A 13,750-nucleotide genomic window follows, 5' to 3' on the forward strand; every position below is an offset into this window, starting at 1 on the left:
ATGTGATAAAGGGAGCCAGGAAAATGGTACTTCAAGGATAAGAAGAGAATGGACATTTTACACCTTTTTTAAAAATGTGTGAATATCATGGAGAAATGGTCTATTATTCACCCTGCACTGAATTTTCAGAGTGTAGAGATCCTCTCTATTCAAGTGGTTTTTCTAGTTGAACCTTCTGGTTTTGAATAAAATAAATGAATAGATATTTCTTGAATCCACTTCGATAACACTACTCTAACAGGGTCTTTCAAAAAGCAAAAACACCTTATTGATCCATGCGATTAGGCAAACGTTTACGCAAGCTTGCTGAGGATTGACGGGCCCATTTTTCTAAATTTTTTTTGGAATTGGTATTTTAGAGACACAGTCATTGTGCTCAACAGCCTTCATTTGAAGCCAGTTTAATTGACTTGCGAGGACTTGGTTAATGATTTGCCACTGTGAGAAGCACGTTTTAACAGAGTGTTGCTCATTGTGATTTGGGTCAGTGATGTGCTGGAATTGATTAAAAGGGAATGGGAATTGGCAATTGATTTTAAATTGGAATTGAAAATCAGGAATTTACTCAGACCCTGATTTTTTACAACGTTTGTATTTTCTGCCATTTTAAATAACCCAATAAATAAGTACTAAAACTGATAATTATTTTTCTGTTCAGTCATCTGTGATCGTAATTAAAGACTTGGGCTGCTTTACAAAGTCTTTACAAAAGCGTGCATGTATAAATATAGTCACACCTGCTGCTTATGACAGCTTGGTGAAATCAACTTGAAACACGCCCCGCCCACTTGGAGTTCTTTGACATCAGGATTGGGAGGTGTCTGACTGCTGATTGGTTAAACATTCAAGAATGGGGCGGTGTCTATTCACAGCTGTTTCTTGCAGGGAGGGGGGGCCATTGGGTTGGCTCTATGTTCATTATTGTGTTATACTGAAGATACCATGCAGTAGGTATTTTAAAAGGCTCATAAAATGTCATGGGGACTTTAACTGACGTTGAAATCATTTTGAAACAGATAATGTAGTAAGTAGCTCCTCCCGGGCTGCGGGAAATCTTTTTTTTTTTTTTTTTTTTTTTTTTAGGATGCAATCTCAGTAAATAACTGGTAAATTCCCAAGGAGATGGAAGACACGGGTCACAGTTCGTGTAGTGGAATGAGGTTCACTAGCCTCTGTTTTCCTACATGTTTTTAGGATTAAGCGCATTTAAACTAATATATTTTTGTAACCAGTTTAAAAAAAAAAAAAAAGTAACCACCCACCAATGCTATTATTTTGAGAGTGTGGATGAGGCTACTTGTGTAAAACAGTTTGAGCAAGTGTTGAAATTAAACACTACAGCTCACCTATATATCCCTTTCAGACACAATTATTTTGTTTAATCTGTAGAAGATTGAAAACAGTTTGCGTGAACTGGATGGCGTTAGAGGGGACTGAAGAGGATATTTGCCATGCATACTGTTCACAATGGTTAAACGTTTAGGGAAAATTCTGTACTTTAACACATTGAAAGGCTAAACAGATGACAGATATAACCTGTATGAACTTCCAGGTGTGTCATTTTTATTCCAGTGTGAACATCTATACAGGACACACAACACGTTAATTCACATGACCCGCAAGACAGTAACCAGGAGTGATCTATCTGCTTCTGTACGATTCTAATAGCATGTGATCCAGGAAAATCTCTTTGCTCTTGCATGCTCCTGTTCAGTACCTGTTGGAGTGGAGATTGCTGTTTTGATATGTGAGGAGAGTTTGTGGTCCCAACATGATTGAGTCTCTGTTACAGCAGTCAAAGCTTTAGCAGCGCAGAGCTCTGTCGGACTCCAATCTATCGAGTCCTCAAGCTGGCAGGGAAGGAGGTAATCCACAGGGATTGTGCTAATCCGTTTTCCAAAAGCAAGTCCGAGCCGGCAGTATCTGGACAGACATTCACCATTCAGGCTTTCGAGTTAATGAAGTAAAACCGTGTGGGTGTGTGGGTGGGTGTGGGTTTATAGTGCTTGCTGTGTCAAGGAAGGAGTCTGACAAAACCTACCTTATGAGAACACAGGCCAAGTCCTTGTAGTGTTTAAACAGATATTCACCCTGTGTGGAGTTTTGTTTTCCTGGAGTATGGAATAGTAAATAAATGTAGTGAATAGAGTCTGAAAAGTCCTCATAAACACTATAAACAAACGTGTGTGTAACAGTAATGGGGCCAAAAAGTCTTGAGCACATTTATTTTCTCTAACTTTAACTTGTTCAAGATCAATGCTAATTGGGATTCTGTGAAACCACCACTACATGAATGAGCATAAAATGATCTTTTAGTACAAGACTGAACTTGATGCTGGGTCAAAATTTCAGCTTTCTCTTCCAAATTGAAATGCACTGTCCTCCAATATACAGGCGAGGCCATGGAGACTTTCTGGAAGATTTAGACCCCTTTGCTCACTAAATATCTCGATGGAAGGGACAGATCACAGGTTTAAGAGTAACTACACTCCTGATTTTAAGCCAAGAATGTCTAGAATCGCTATGCAATAAACTCATCTGCTACTTAGTTAGTCTTTTTAAATGTGCACCCAATCATCTTTGTACAAAGCAACGAGGTAGGGCCATAAAACAGAACTGGGTGTTGAGAGAGTAAATTGGTCCTGCCCTTTTTGTGCATCAGAAGTGTCTCTTGTTCAGTGGCAGGCACGTTGGAGCCTGTCTGGTTTTCTGTGTGCTAAGCAAGGAGAGATCTTACCATTGTACTGCTGTGCTTATGTGCACCACTCAACCCGGGTTCAAATCCCTGCTGCCCCGATACTGTGTTTCCATGTTATTTAGCCAACCCGCAGTGGCTGCCAATCTGAGCTACCCCTGATTTTTTTTTTTTTTCTGACCCTTTCCCAAAGAGGGCCAAAAGCGGGCTGGGTAGAAGTATGCCACAGCACTGCCCAATCAAGTGACAAGTGGGCGGAAACATTGAACTCGCATCCCGGTTGAGCAGGTTTCTCAGAGCTTTTAATATTCTCGTATTGTGTTTCCTTTTTTTTTTTTTTGTAACAAAAAGCTCTGCAGAATTGTTAGGATTATTGGAAGCAAAGCAACAGCGTTAATCATTTCAGTTTTTACGAATGAATGCAACCTTATATGCAAGGCTTGCTGGGAAAGAACTGCCAACACCCGTCAAACTCTCATTGCATGAACACTGAGTCGTCTTGCTCAGTTCAGGCAAACTATCTGGGGGGGGGTGCAGGAGGAATGTGGGAGAACCATGGATTGAAGCCATCCAAGTTACTGTTTTAACCAGCTCCTAATTTTTCCCCGCAATGTGTAAAATCGTACAAACCTCTGATTTGGACATTTATTAGCAGTAACGTTTCCCCATGCTTTTTTTTTTTTTTTTTGCTGGACAGAGTCACAATTAGAAGTCCACTTAACTGCTTCTTTATTGAACTTTGTGAGACAGGTGAGGGATGCACAGCATATATTTCCTTTGAAAGGGAAGTGTTCTGTAATGCATTTCATCCCATGATTATGAATCACCCCTGTGCACAACAAAAGTGTTATTTCCCTTTTAATCCCAGCCCTCACACGACTGCGGTCTCCTGATTAGCCACCACTGATAGCAGGTGGTGTAATTAAGTAATGAATTACTTTCAAGACCTGGATAGAAATTGTATAGAGCAGGTTCTATCACATTCCTGAAGCAGACTGGAATGGGTACCTCTGCCTGACCGTGCTGCAGATGTACTTCACTGATGCTGATTACTGGCATACTGTAGCATTATGAATTCAAAACATAATGAAGCATTACAGAAATCAGTTTTTGGAATTTTCCATTGCCTGATGTTTTTTTTTTTTTTTTTTTAAATCTTTTGTAGGCCAGGGAATGTGTTTAAGACACTGAAGTTTAAAATGTGTATGTATATCTTTGCATGAATGATCTGGTGTATATTAGCATGTAGTGGGGGAGGGGAAGCAGGCTAATCAGGCTAGCAGTCAGTATTTTCTTCTTTTGTGGAAAGCGCCATGGGATCATCCTTTAATATCCATAAAGCAGACAGGACCTTTGGTATTTGCTAAGTGAATGTGCCCCCACCTCTCCACCTCTTTCCATTATAAACCTTCCAGCAAAGTAAATGTGCTCTCAATGTGAAGGCTTCCTATTCCCGTTGTGTCGCTGGCTCTGTGCTAATGCAGTTTGGATCCCTTGAGAGTAATAGAGAGCGAGAGAAAGAGAGAGGGCTCTTTCCTGGGGAAGGCATTTTCAGTGCTCAACCCAGTGATGCGAGTGCTTGTTTGTGTGTGACTCCTCTTTGTCAAAGAGCTTGGACACTGCCCAGCATTTCCAGATAAATGTTGGGATTTTTAAGTCGGATTTAATTTGTTGGATTGTTTGCAGCCAGTGCAAGTGGATTCCAGGGTAATAGAGCTGTGCACAACTCCTGGGATTTTCGTATGGATGTTACTCGCTTGTGTGGCCACTGGTTCGAGCCCAGCCTTTGCCCTGTTATACAGGTGAGCCGGATCTCGTGGGAGGAGAAAGCCTAGTGACCATTACTATGGGATGCACTGCTGTTTGGCTCATTTCTGTAGTGGTTAAGAAGCTTGCTTGAGGTGTGCACGGCCACTGGTTCACGCTCTGTAAAATAAATGCAATACTTTAATGATATCCTAATACCACTGCCCTAAAACCTGTAAACCAGCCTACAGACCTCTTTTTACAGTGAATTGTTTATTATACTTTGTGAAGTTTCATAAGAGGTCAATAATTAACCATGGGGTTCAATACATTACCCCTGGGTTTAAACACTCAGCTAAGTTAATAGAGTGAAATATGTGATGCTGTTTAGATCATTAAAATAACCCCTTGTGCCTCCTGCTTTTACTGTTTTCTTGATGCTTTTGTTTATTGAGCAATATTGGTTTTTGATTTTAATGATTTTACCAGTCGGCATGCCTGCATATTTACCTGCACCCATACTAAATGGGGCTCAGTGCTGTACACATTATGCTGTCTGCCCTTCACGCTGCAAATCTCACAGACTCTGTCGTGGAGGATGTTGTTACACACAGGTAAACAAAGTAACGTATAGGGTTGAAGGAAATCTTTGATGCAGAATACCTGGTCAGTCAAGTTTTTCAACTTGAGAGCTGATCCAATTTGCAAAATCTATCCAATAGAATGCAGAGCCACGCCTACTGAAGTGTCTGTCATGGGCCATCCTTCAAGGATTTCTGGACAAACCAGAGTTCCTGCAGCATGGGTCTCTCCAGAGAATGACCTCAACAGGGTACTTGTTAGTAATGGGATGGAATGGAATGAAAAGCTCCAATATAAGCCACTTCAAATGATTTGCTGCCTCTTTTTTGCACTTGGTGGTCTCAGGATGTTTGTTGAGGGAGCAAAGAGCAAGACTCTGCAGTCAGAAGACTGAAGTGCATGACTGTTTTAACCCAGCGATTAGTCATTCCAATCCAAGCATTTTTTTACCTTTTGAACCCTGGAGTGGAATGGTTCTTTTTCCAGACCCATCAGATATGAATTAAAATAGAATGGAATTACCTATATTAAATTACTTCTTGCTATAGCAGATGCTTCTAACAAGGTTTATTGTATTTAAGCTTTGGATAAGCCCTTCTTTGCTGTCGTACTGTTTTTTATTATTATGTATTATTGTCATAGGTTCTGGTAGTCTTGTATGTCATTTTCTGTGCAAATAAATGCTGTATAAAATGCCGTAGATGGGAGTCGGAGCCTTTTGAAAACAAGTCCTCTGTGGGGACTGCGTCTCCTCTTGAATATTAACGTACATTTAGCTGAGCTACCCTTTATATATTTCACTAATTTGAACATTCAGCATACTCCTCGGTCTGTTTATTAGAAAGCCTGTGCATTCACATGAGCATCTTTTCTTAGTTCGTCCAGATATTGAATATCTGCCTTTGCTCTATGCAGTGCAAAAAAAAAAAAAAAAAGCAAGCTTTGCAGAAAGTCTGTGCTGTTACAGGGGTGTGTAAGCCACTATATAGCAATGTCCGGTTAGCATATCTAGATTGTCTATCATTTTGATCTTTTAATCTTTAATTTGTGCTGAGCTGCTTAAAATCCCTGAAGTAGCAGGTGCCAAAATGCAGCGGACCCAGCGAACAGACTGGGATGTTCGAGGATTCTTTATACTTGGAAGCAGAATGTTTCGAGTGGTTGTTTTATTCTAAATACAGGGAGGGAAGTAACCTGGTTTGAGATTAATGATCTTGTAGAAGGCAGAGCTTGCATGTAGGCCATGGACACACCTGCAGTCACACTGCCAAAAGGGTTTTGCCATAGACAGCCTACTTGGATGTGGTGGGACAAGTCTGCAAAGTGTCCAGGAGTGGGCATATGAGTATTCCTCCATCATTACCACTGCTAGAGAAGCTCTCTGGAAATCTGCAGTGATATTTGCCCTACAATTTTTTTTAACCTTTTCTGATAAGCCTAATAACCAGTATAACATGAGTGTGTCTCCGCACCAGTTAAAGCCTGGAATGGCTCAAACTGTGATGGATTCAACTTTTTTGTGGCATTTGTTTGCCTGCTTGCCTGTTTCTGTGTTGCTAAAATAGCATGCTCCGACATTCAAGTGTTGAAAAGGGTAACCTCCGGGATCCGGGCTACATCTGCCTGTGTGTGTGTCAGACATTGTTTATATGCAAGTAACATTGTAGACACTGGCTTTTCAAAATAAAGGGTTTACGTTTTATATAAAATGCATTATTTTTTCAGGCATGTACTCCCTAAACTGTGTAGGGGAATTCCTGTTATACTCCCCAAATTGTTTATTGTCTGTTTATTTTGAGAAATTTGGTGTCAGATACAATGTTCCCAAAGGCAGTATTTGTTTTCGAATTTTGAAAACCTGGACTTGGCGATGACATGGTGTACTTCAGCTACAAGGTCCTATTAAAATGTCTTCTGAAGGACAGTTAAACTTGTATATTGTACCATAAGCATCTCGCCCACACCAACACCCAGCCGTCATAGAGAGGTGGACTCCAAACAGACATGACTGATGTTAGGGCTGCCAGTATGTTTCTCTTGTTCTAAACATTCATTCAAACTCGCTAATGTTCTTTTCTTTCCCTTTTTCCTTAGGGACACATTCAGTCTGGTCAGTACTGAAGCCGTTTACCATTGCTGTTAATCAGCGTGACCTTGGAGAAGAGGAGATGGGCCACAATACAGTGTTTGCCTGCCTGCATCCATAATCCCAACAGCCTCCCCCTCTCCCTACTCTTACTCCCCCCCACTCCTTCCTACCCTCCCTCCCTTCTGTTCCCAATACCCACCCAACATCCCTAGATCCTACTCGCTACGACTCCCCTCTTCATTTTCACAAACTGCAACACCAACGGAACACCAAAAGGAACACACTTAAAAACCAAAACCACACTGCACCTTGAAGTAAAAAGTTGCATGGAAACGAGATACCTCATTCTCCTAGTATTCTCAAGCGCTTCAAAGCCAGTCAGGATGAGTGACGGTGCACGGTGATGATGGCGAAAAAGCAAGATGCCCGGACGCCCACCCACAACCTGATTGTGGTGGGTCTGTCCGGGACGGAGAAGGAGAAGGGCCAGTGCGGGGTTGGCAAGTCTTGCCTCTGCAACCGCTTTGTCCGCCCCAGTGCCGATGACTTCTACCTAGACCACACTTCGGTGCTGAGCACCAGTGACTTTGGGGGCCGAGTGGTCAACAACGATCACTTCCTCTTTTGGGGGGAGGTGATGAGGCCGGTAGAGGAGGGATGGGAGTGCCGGATGCACGTGGTGGAGCAAACAGAGTTTATCGATGACCAGACTTTCCAGCCCCACCGCAGCACAGCCTTGCAGCCCTACATCAAGCGGGCAGCCTCCACCAAACTGGCTTCAGCAGAAAAGCTGATGTACTTTTGCACAGACCAGCTGGGGCTGGAGCAGGACTTTGAGCAGAAGCAGATGCCCGAGGGCAAGCTTCTGGTGGACGGCTTCCTCTTGTGTGTGGACGTAAGCCGCGGAATGAACCGCAACTTCGACGACCAGCTGAAGTTCGTCAACAACCTCCACAACCAGCTGGCCAAGACCAAGAAACCCGTAGTCCTGGTGCTGACTAAATGTGATGAGGGTGTGGAACGATACATCAAGGACTCTCACACCTTCGCCCTCACCAAAAAGAATCTGGTGGTGGTGGAGACGTCTGCGCGCTCAAACGTGAATGTGGACCTGGCCTTCCTCACGCTGGTGCAGTTGATTGACAAGAGCAGGGGTAAACCCAAGATCATCCCCTACTATGAAGCACTCAAGCAGCAGAGCCAGCAGATCGCCACCTCAAAGGACCGCTACGAGTGGCTCGTGAGCCGCATCGTCAAGAACCACAATGAAAACTGGCCCAACATCTGCAGGAGGATGCAGTCCTCCCCAGAGTACCAGGAGTACGTCTTCTTGGAAGGCACTCAGAAGGCCAAGAAGCTCTTTTTGCAGCACGTGCACAGGCTCAAGCAGGAACACATAGAGAAACGGCGCAAGATGTACCTCGGCACATTGCCCCAAGCTTTGAACTGCCTGATACCCGAGCTGGAGGAGATCGACCGCCTCAGCTGGAGCCGGGTCCAGCACCTGCTAGAGACAAAGGGAGACTTTTCCAACTGGTTTGTGGTCCTCGACGAGACCCCGTGGGATGCCACGTCGCACATAGACAACATGGAGGACGAGCGCATCCCCCTGGACCTGCTGGACACTGTGGTGGCTGAGCAAGTCTACGACGCTCACCTGCAGAGGTTGCGCAATGAACGGAAGCGGGCAGAGATGCGGCGACTCTTCAAAGAGAGCTTGGAGACGTCTCCCTTCATCACGGCTGGAAAGCCCTGGGAGGAAGCACGCAGCTTCATCATGAATGAGGAGTTCTACCAGTGGCTGGAGGAACCAGAGTATCTGGATATTTATAACCGGCACCAGAAGGAAATCATCGAGCGGGCGAAGGAGGACTTCCAGGAGTTGCTCCTGGAATATTCAGAGCTTTTCTATGAGTTGGAGGTAGATGCCAAGCCCAGCAAAGAGAAGATGGGGGCCATCCAGGAGGTCCTGGGCGAGGAGCAGAGGTTCAAGGCCCTGCAGAAGCTGCAGGCAGAGCGGGATGCCTTGGTCCTCAAGCACATCCACTTTGTCTACCATCCCACCAAGGAGACATGCCCAAGCAGTTCACAATGTGGGGACAGCAAGATCGAGCAGCTTCTGGCCTCCCGCTTCCTGGTGCGACCCCACCATCAGGACAGTGGGAACCACAAGTCATATACACCGTCGGCAGACAGCAAGGCTGACCGGATCAACCTGGTCATCCTGGGCAAGGACGGGCTGGCCCGAGAACTAGCCAATGAAATCCGGGCTCTCTGCACCAGTGATGACCGGTACCTGCTGGACGGAAAGATGTATGAACTCTCGCTGCGGCCCATTGAAGGCAACGTTCGCCTACCTGTTAACTCTTTCCAGACAGCCTCTTTCCAGCCCCATGGCTGCCTCTGCCTCTACAACTCCAAGGAGTCCTTGTCCTACGTCCTGGAGAGCATAGAAAAGAGTCGGGAATCCACTCTGGGCAGGAGGGACAACCACATGGCACAGCTCCCCATGACTCTCATCCTGGTCACAAAGCGTGGGGTCGGTTCTATAGGAGACATAGGTGGAGAGACTACCCACAGCCTGATCATCCAGGGCCAGCAGGTAGCCAGCAAGCTCCAGTGCGTCTTTTTAGACCCGGCTTCAACAGGCTTGGGCTATGGCCGCAGTGTGAATGAGAAGCAGATCAACCAGGTTTTGAAGAGCTTGCTGGACTCGAAACGGAACCGTAACCTGGTGGGTGGGGGTGGTTCTGGCTCCCCATCTCTCCATCCAGTGTCCAGCATTAAAGACTTGCATCATCAACAGCAGCAACAGTTACAGAACCCTGAAGCAGACCTGCGCATCGTTATGTGTCTGATGTGTGGGGATTCATACGACGTCGACCAGCTCCTTTCCCCTCTCCTGCTTCCCCAGCACTGCAGGCCTTCCCAGTCATCAGCCAGCAGTGGGAGCTCGGTCCTCCTTGAGCTATCAGTAGGTGGCCAGCGACAGAGCATCGACCTCTCCATCCTCTCCTACCACTCTTCCTTCAGCGTGCGCAAGAGCCGGCTGGTGCATGGTTACATCGTAGTGTACTCTGCCAAGCGGAAGGCCTCTCTCGCCATGCTGTGCGCTTTTCTCTGCGAGATCCAGGATATCATCCCTGTGCAACTCCTAGCCGTCGGTGAGAGCCAGTCTGAGCTGACTGACTGCGAGGCAGCCAGGGACCAGCTGAGCCAAGGCGAAGAACTAGCCCAGGAGATCGAAGGGAGGTTTGCCAGTGTGGTTTGTGACGGGAGTGGGAGCCTGCTCTTGCAGCAGCAGCACAGAGTAGACCTCTTCAACCATTTCTTCAAAGATGTGGTGGAGAAGAAGACTATAGTGGAGGCTACTCACATGTACGACAACGTGGCGGAGGCCTGCAGCACCAATGAGAGCGTCCACTCCCCTAGAGGAGGCTCGCCCAGCCCGGTCACCACCCTGCTGGACTCCGAGGATGACGTAGAGCCCTCTTCGCCTTATGCCTCTCTCCGGGAGGACAACACCTTCTCTTCCCATGGTGGGGTCAAGCTCCCGTCCACCTGCGAACTGGAAGCCAGCGACACCTTCTCCCTCATCTCGGATATCAGGACATTTGAGAGCAAGCTCAACAATAAGGTGCCACCGCCAGTCCGGCCCAAGCCTACAGGCCACTTTGACTTCCGCAAAGTCAACACCAGCAGTTTCATGGACACGGGCAGCCACAGGCGCTCGCTCCCATCGGCGGTCACATGGGCCCCTGGGGACGGAGGCTACGACCCTTCAGATTACGCAGAGCCCATGGACGCAGTGGCCAAGCCTCGGCCCAGCGAGGAGGACACTATCTACTCCATTCCTGATGGCATCACACAAGGCAAGATCATCACGGTCCGCAACACCAACAAGACACACTCAAATGGTGGGGGCAACGGGTCGGACAGCGAGGTGGACAGCAGCTCGCTGGAGCGTCGGCGCAAGCTCTCCTCCGTTGGCGCCAAGCCTCGGCTGTACCGAGACCGGTCCAAGCGGCTGGGCAAGTTCAGCAGTTTCCGCACCAGCTTCTCCATCGGCAGCGACGACGAGCTGGGAGGACCGCCCAGGAAGAAGGCAGAGGACGAGAGCGGGCCAAACAAGGGCGACAACTCGGTGATCGAGAACGAGGGAGAGGACCCCAAGAGGAGGAACATCCTCAAGAGCCTTCGCAGGACCACCAAGGTAGTCTTGCTGTTTTTGGTTATTTGTGTTTTATAGAGGCACTAATGCTGAAAGAAACTTAATGTTAAATGACAAACGTTTCACAAATTCCTATATATGGATAATGCATATTTTGAGCAAACTCAACTCGTACCACTTAATGGGAGACTATAAGTTGGGGGTGGATTGTACATCACCCAGTGATATAATAATGTGAATCAAAACTCATTTCAACATTGAAAAAGAGTTGTAACGGTTGTCATTGATGTTTACTTCATGTTCTTTTGGTTTTTCTAAATTGAGCACTAGTGAGTGTATAATGGTTACCCAACAGTTAAAAAGTATAGCTTGAGGTTTTGGATCGAAGTATCGATATACTGGGCTGACCACAGCAAGCAGTGAAGTTTGTCTGAAAGGTGTAATGAGAAAACCTATTAAAATCTTATTTGAAGGTATTTGCTGTTAATGGAAATCCAAGCTTGTTTCACTCCCTTTGAGTTCCTTTCAACTCCTTGAACCCTGCTGTCTTCACTCTTGAAGTCTGGACAGTGTCAGTCTTGAGACCAGACAGCTGCTTGTTGCGTCTAATGCTTAAGAAATCTTCAGTGCGCGAGAGCTTGCAACACCAACACAAAATCAACCAGGTGTGCATAAGCGTTTTGAAATGCAGCATTGCAGTACAGCACAGTCAATTCTATAAGAAAAAAAAGCACAAAAAAAAATACAATGTATGGAATGCCCCTGCTTGGAATTAGAGGGCTCAGAGCTTTTTTACTCCAAATTATAATAGTCTGAACGTCTGCGTGTATGTCTCACTTTGAATGCCTGTGTGCATGCAGGGGAATTTGAACTTCTGTTTGTGCATCTGGGGATCAGCCCAGTTCAAGGTGCATTCTCTGTGTGATGTTTGCAGTTGGTTCTAAACACCTGAGAGTGTGTGTGTGCAGTGGAATTTGAACTGCTGTGTGTGTGTGTGCAACATGCAGCTTGAGCAGGCCCTGCCCCCAGCTGCTGAGGAATGTGAGCGACATGCCTGACGCAGAGCAGCCAGAGAGAAAGAAGGGAGGGAGGGAGAGAGATTAGACTTCTGCCAGGGTAAGCTTAGAGCGGAAACGCTTCCAATGGGTTCCAGAAGCAAACGTTTACTCATTTATGATTTTAGCAGAAGCAAGAATTAACCTTGAACTTTTTCAGCTAACGATTATCGGCTAAAAATAATCCCCTATAGGTTGCAACCTTCTCCCTAGTTTACAGTTCTTTCTCTCATTTTTTTGCTTTCTGCCTTTTTTCCCCGATCTGCTTTTTTGCTTGTTGGCTTTTAAATGAAGCCATATCACTCTTCTCTTCCTGAGACACAAAGATCAGTTTTTAATCTGTTTCCACATCCGTGTAGATTATACAGCAACACCACAATGGCAGTGCAGTAGATGCACAATATTAATTGGTTGTCAGTACTATTGTAGTAATATTTTGAATGTTTTCTTCTTTTTGGATCAGTGTATAATTTCTAATTTTGTCAGTTTTAATCTTAAAACAGTAATAGTGATATTAAAATAAAAATACCTGAAACAAAATATTTTATTTTTGTTTTAATCTGTTTGTCTCTCTTCTGAGTTTTGAAAATGTTTTAATGTAGCATTTACTTCTTGTGACTGACATCAAACCAAGTGAGGCACAGTATATCAGATGTGTTCTAATAAACAAACCAGATCTCATTTTTAAGTAGCCCACATTCACTTTAAATCATAATACAATCAAAGTGCAATTCATTCTGTGCTTTCTAAACACAATCCCACTGTGACGTTGAGACAGTTGCCTGGTTACCTGCTGCAGCGAGTTACATAAAAAATGAATCATTCATTAAAAGGAAGGCGAACAGGTAGAAATAGGTCAGTGTTTGGCAATGTCATAAATTTTTATTCAAGTATAAAGCTTTTAATAGTGGTAAGCAAGGCTTGTGCAGGTTTCGTCCTCTTACTGAAACTGACAGATCTGCAAGACAATGCAACAAAGGGTTAGAAACTGAATTTTTAAAGCCTCGCTTCTTTTTTTTTATTTTAATCGTGATAATGTGTTCAATGCATTGTCCCTTCTGAAACACAAGAACCCAAATGAACAGATTCAGTATGTTCTAAGTGAAAGGTAAGCATTACACAAGCAGCTCAGAATTCATAGTTTTCAGAACAAAATAAAAATGGGTGTAAAATGTGGCAACCTAAGAAGAATTGGAATGATCAATACTTAATGCCACCATGCTCGAGGGAGTCAGTAGCAGAGAACGAGAGGAGAATGTTAAAGAAGAAAGGGGGTGATGTCACCCCCATGCCAACAGACGTCTCCATCAATACCTTCAGTGTTTACTTTGAAATAAACTGCCATTCCCTGAGAAATGCTGCAAAGCTGGCTTTTCAGAACTGTGTTATATAGTTAAAGGTAAAGCCCAATG

General features: G+C 45.0%; 1 protein-coding gene across 1 annotated transcript in view; it reads left to right on the top strand.

The window, feature by feature from the left end:
• The window catches only part of LOC121304876 (rho GTPase-activating protein 35-like), a 43,885-nt gene that overhangs the window by 13,514 nt on the left and 16,621 nt on the right, over positions 1-13,750 (top strand). The window contains exon 2 of the mRNA XM_041236288.1: positions 7,118-11,325. Coding sequence (XP_041092222.1) covers positions 7,516-11,325 — 3,810 coding nt within the window. The 5' untranslated portion in view covers positions 7,118-7,515. The remainder of the gene's footprint in view (positions 1-7,117; positions 11,326-13,750) is intronic.

This window comes from Polyodon spathula, chromosome 40 (genome assembly GCF_017654505.1).
Source record: "Polyodon spathula isolate WHYD16114869_AA chromosome 40, ASM1765450v1, whole genome shotgun sequence".
Taxonomy (NCBI): Eukaryota; Metazoa; Chordata; class Actinopteri; order Acipenseriformes; family Polyodontidae; genus Polyodon; species Polyodon spathula.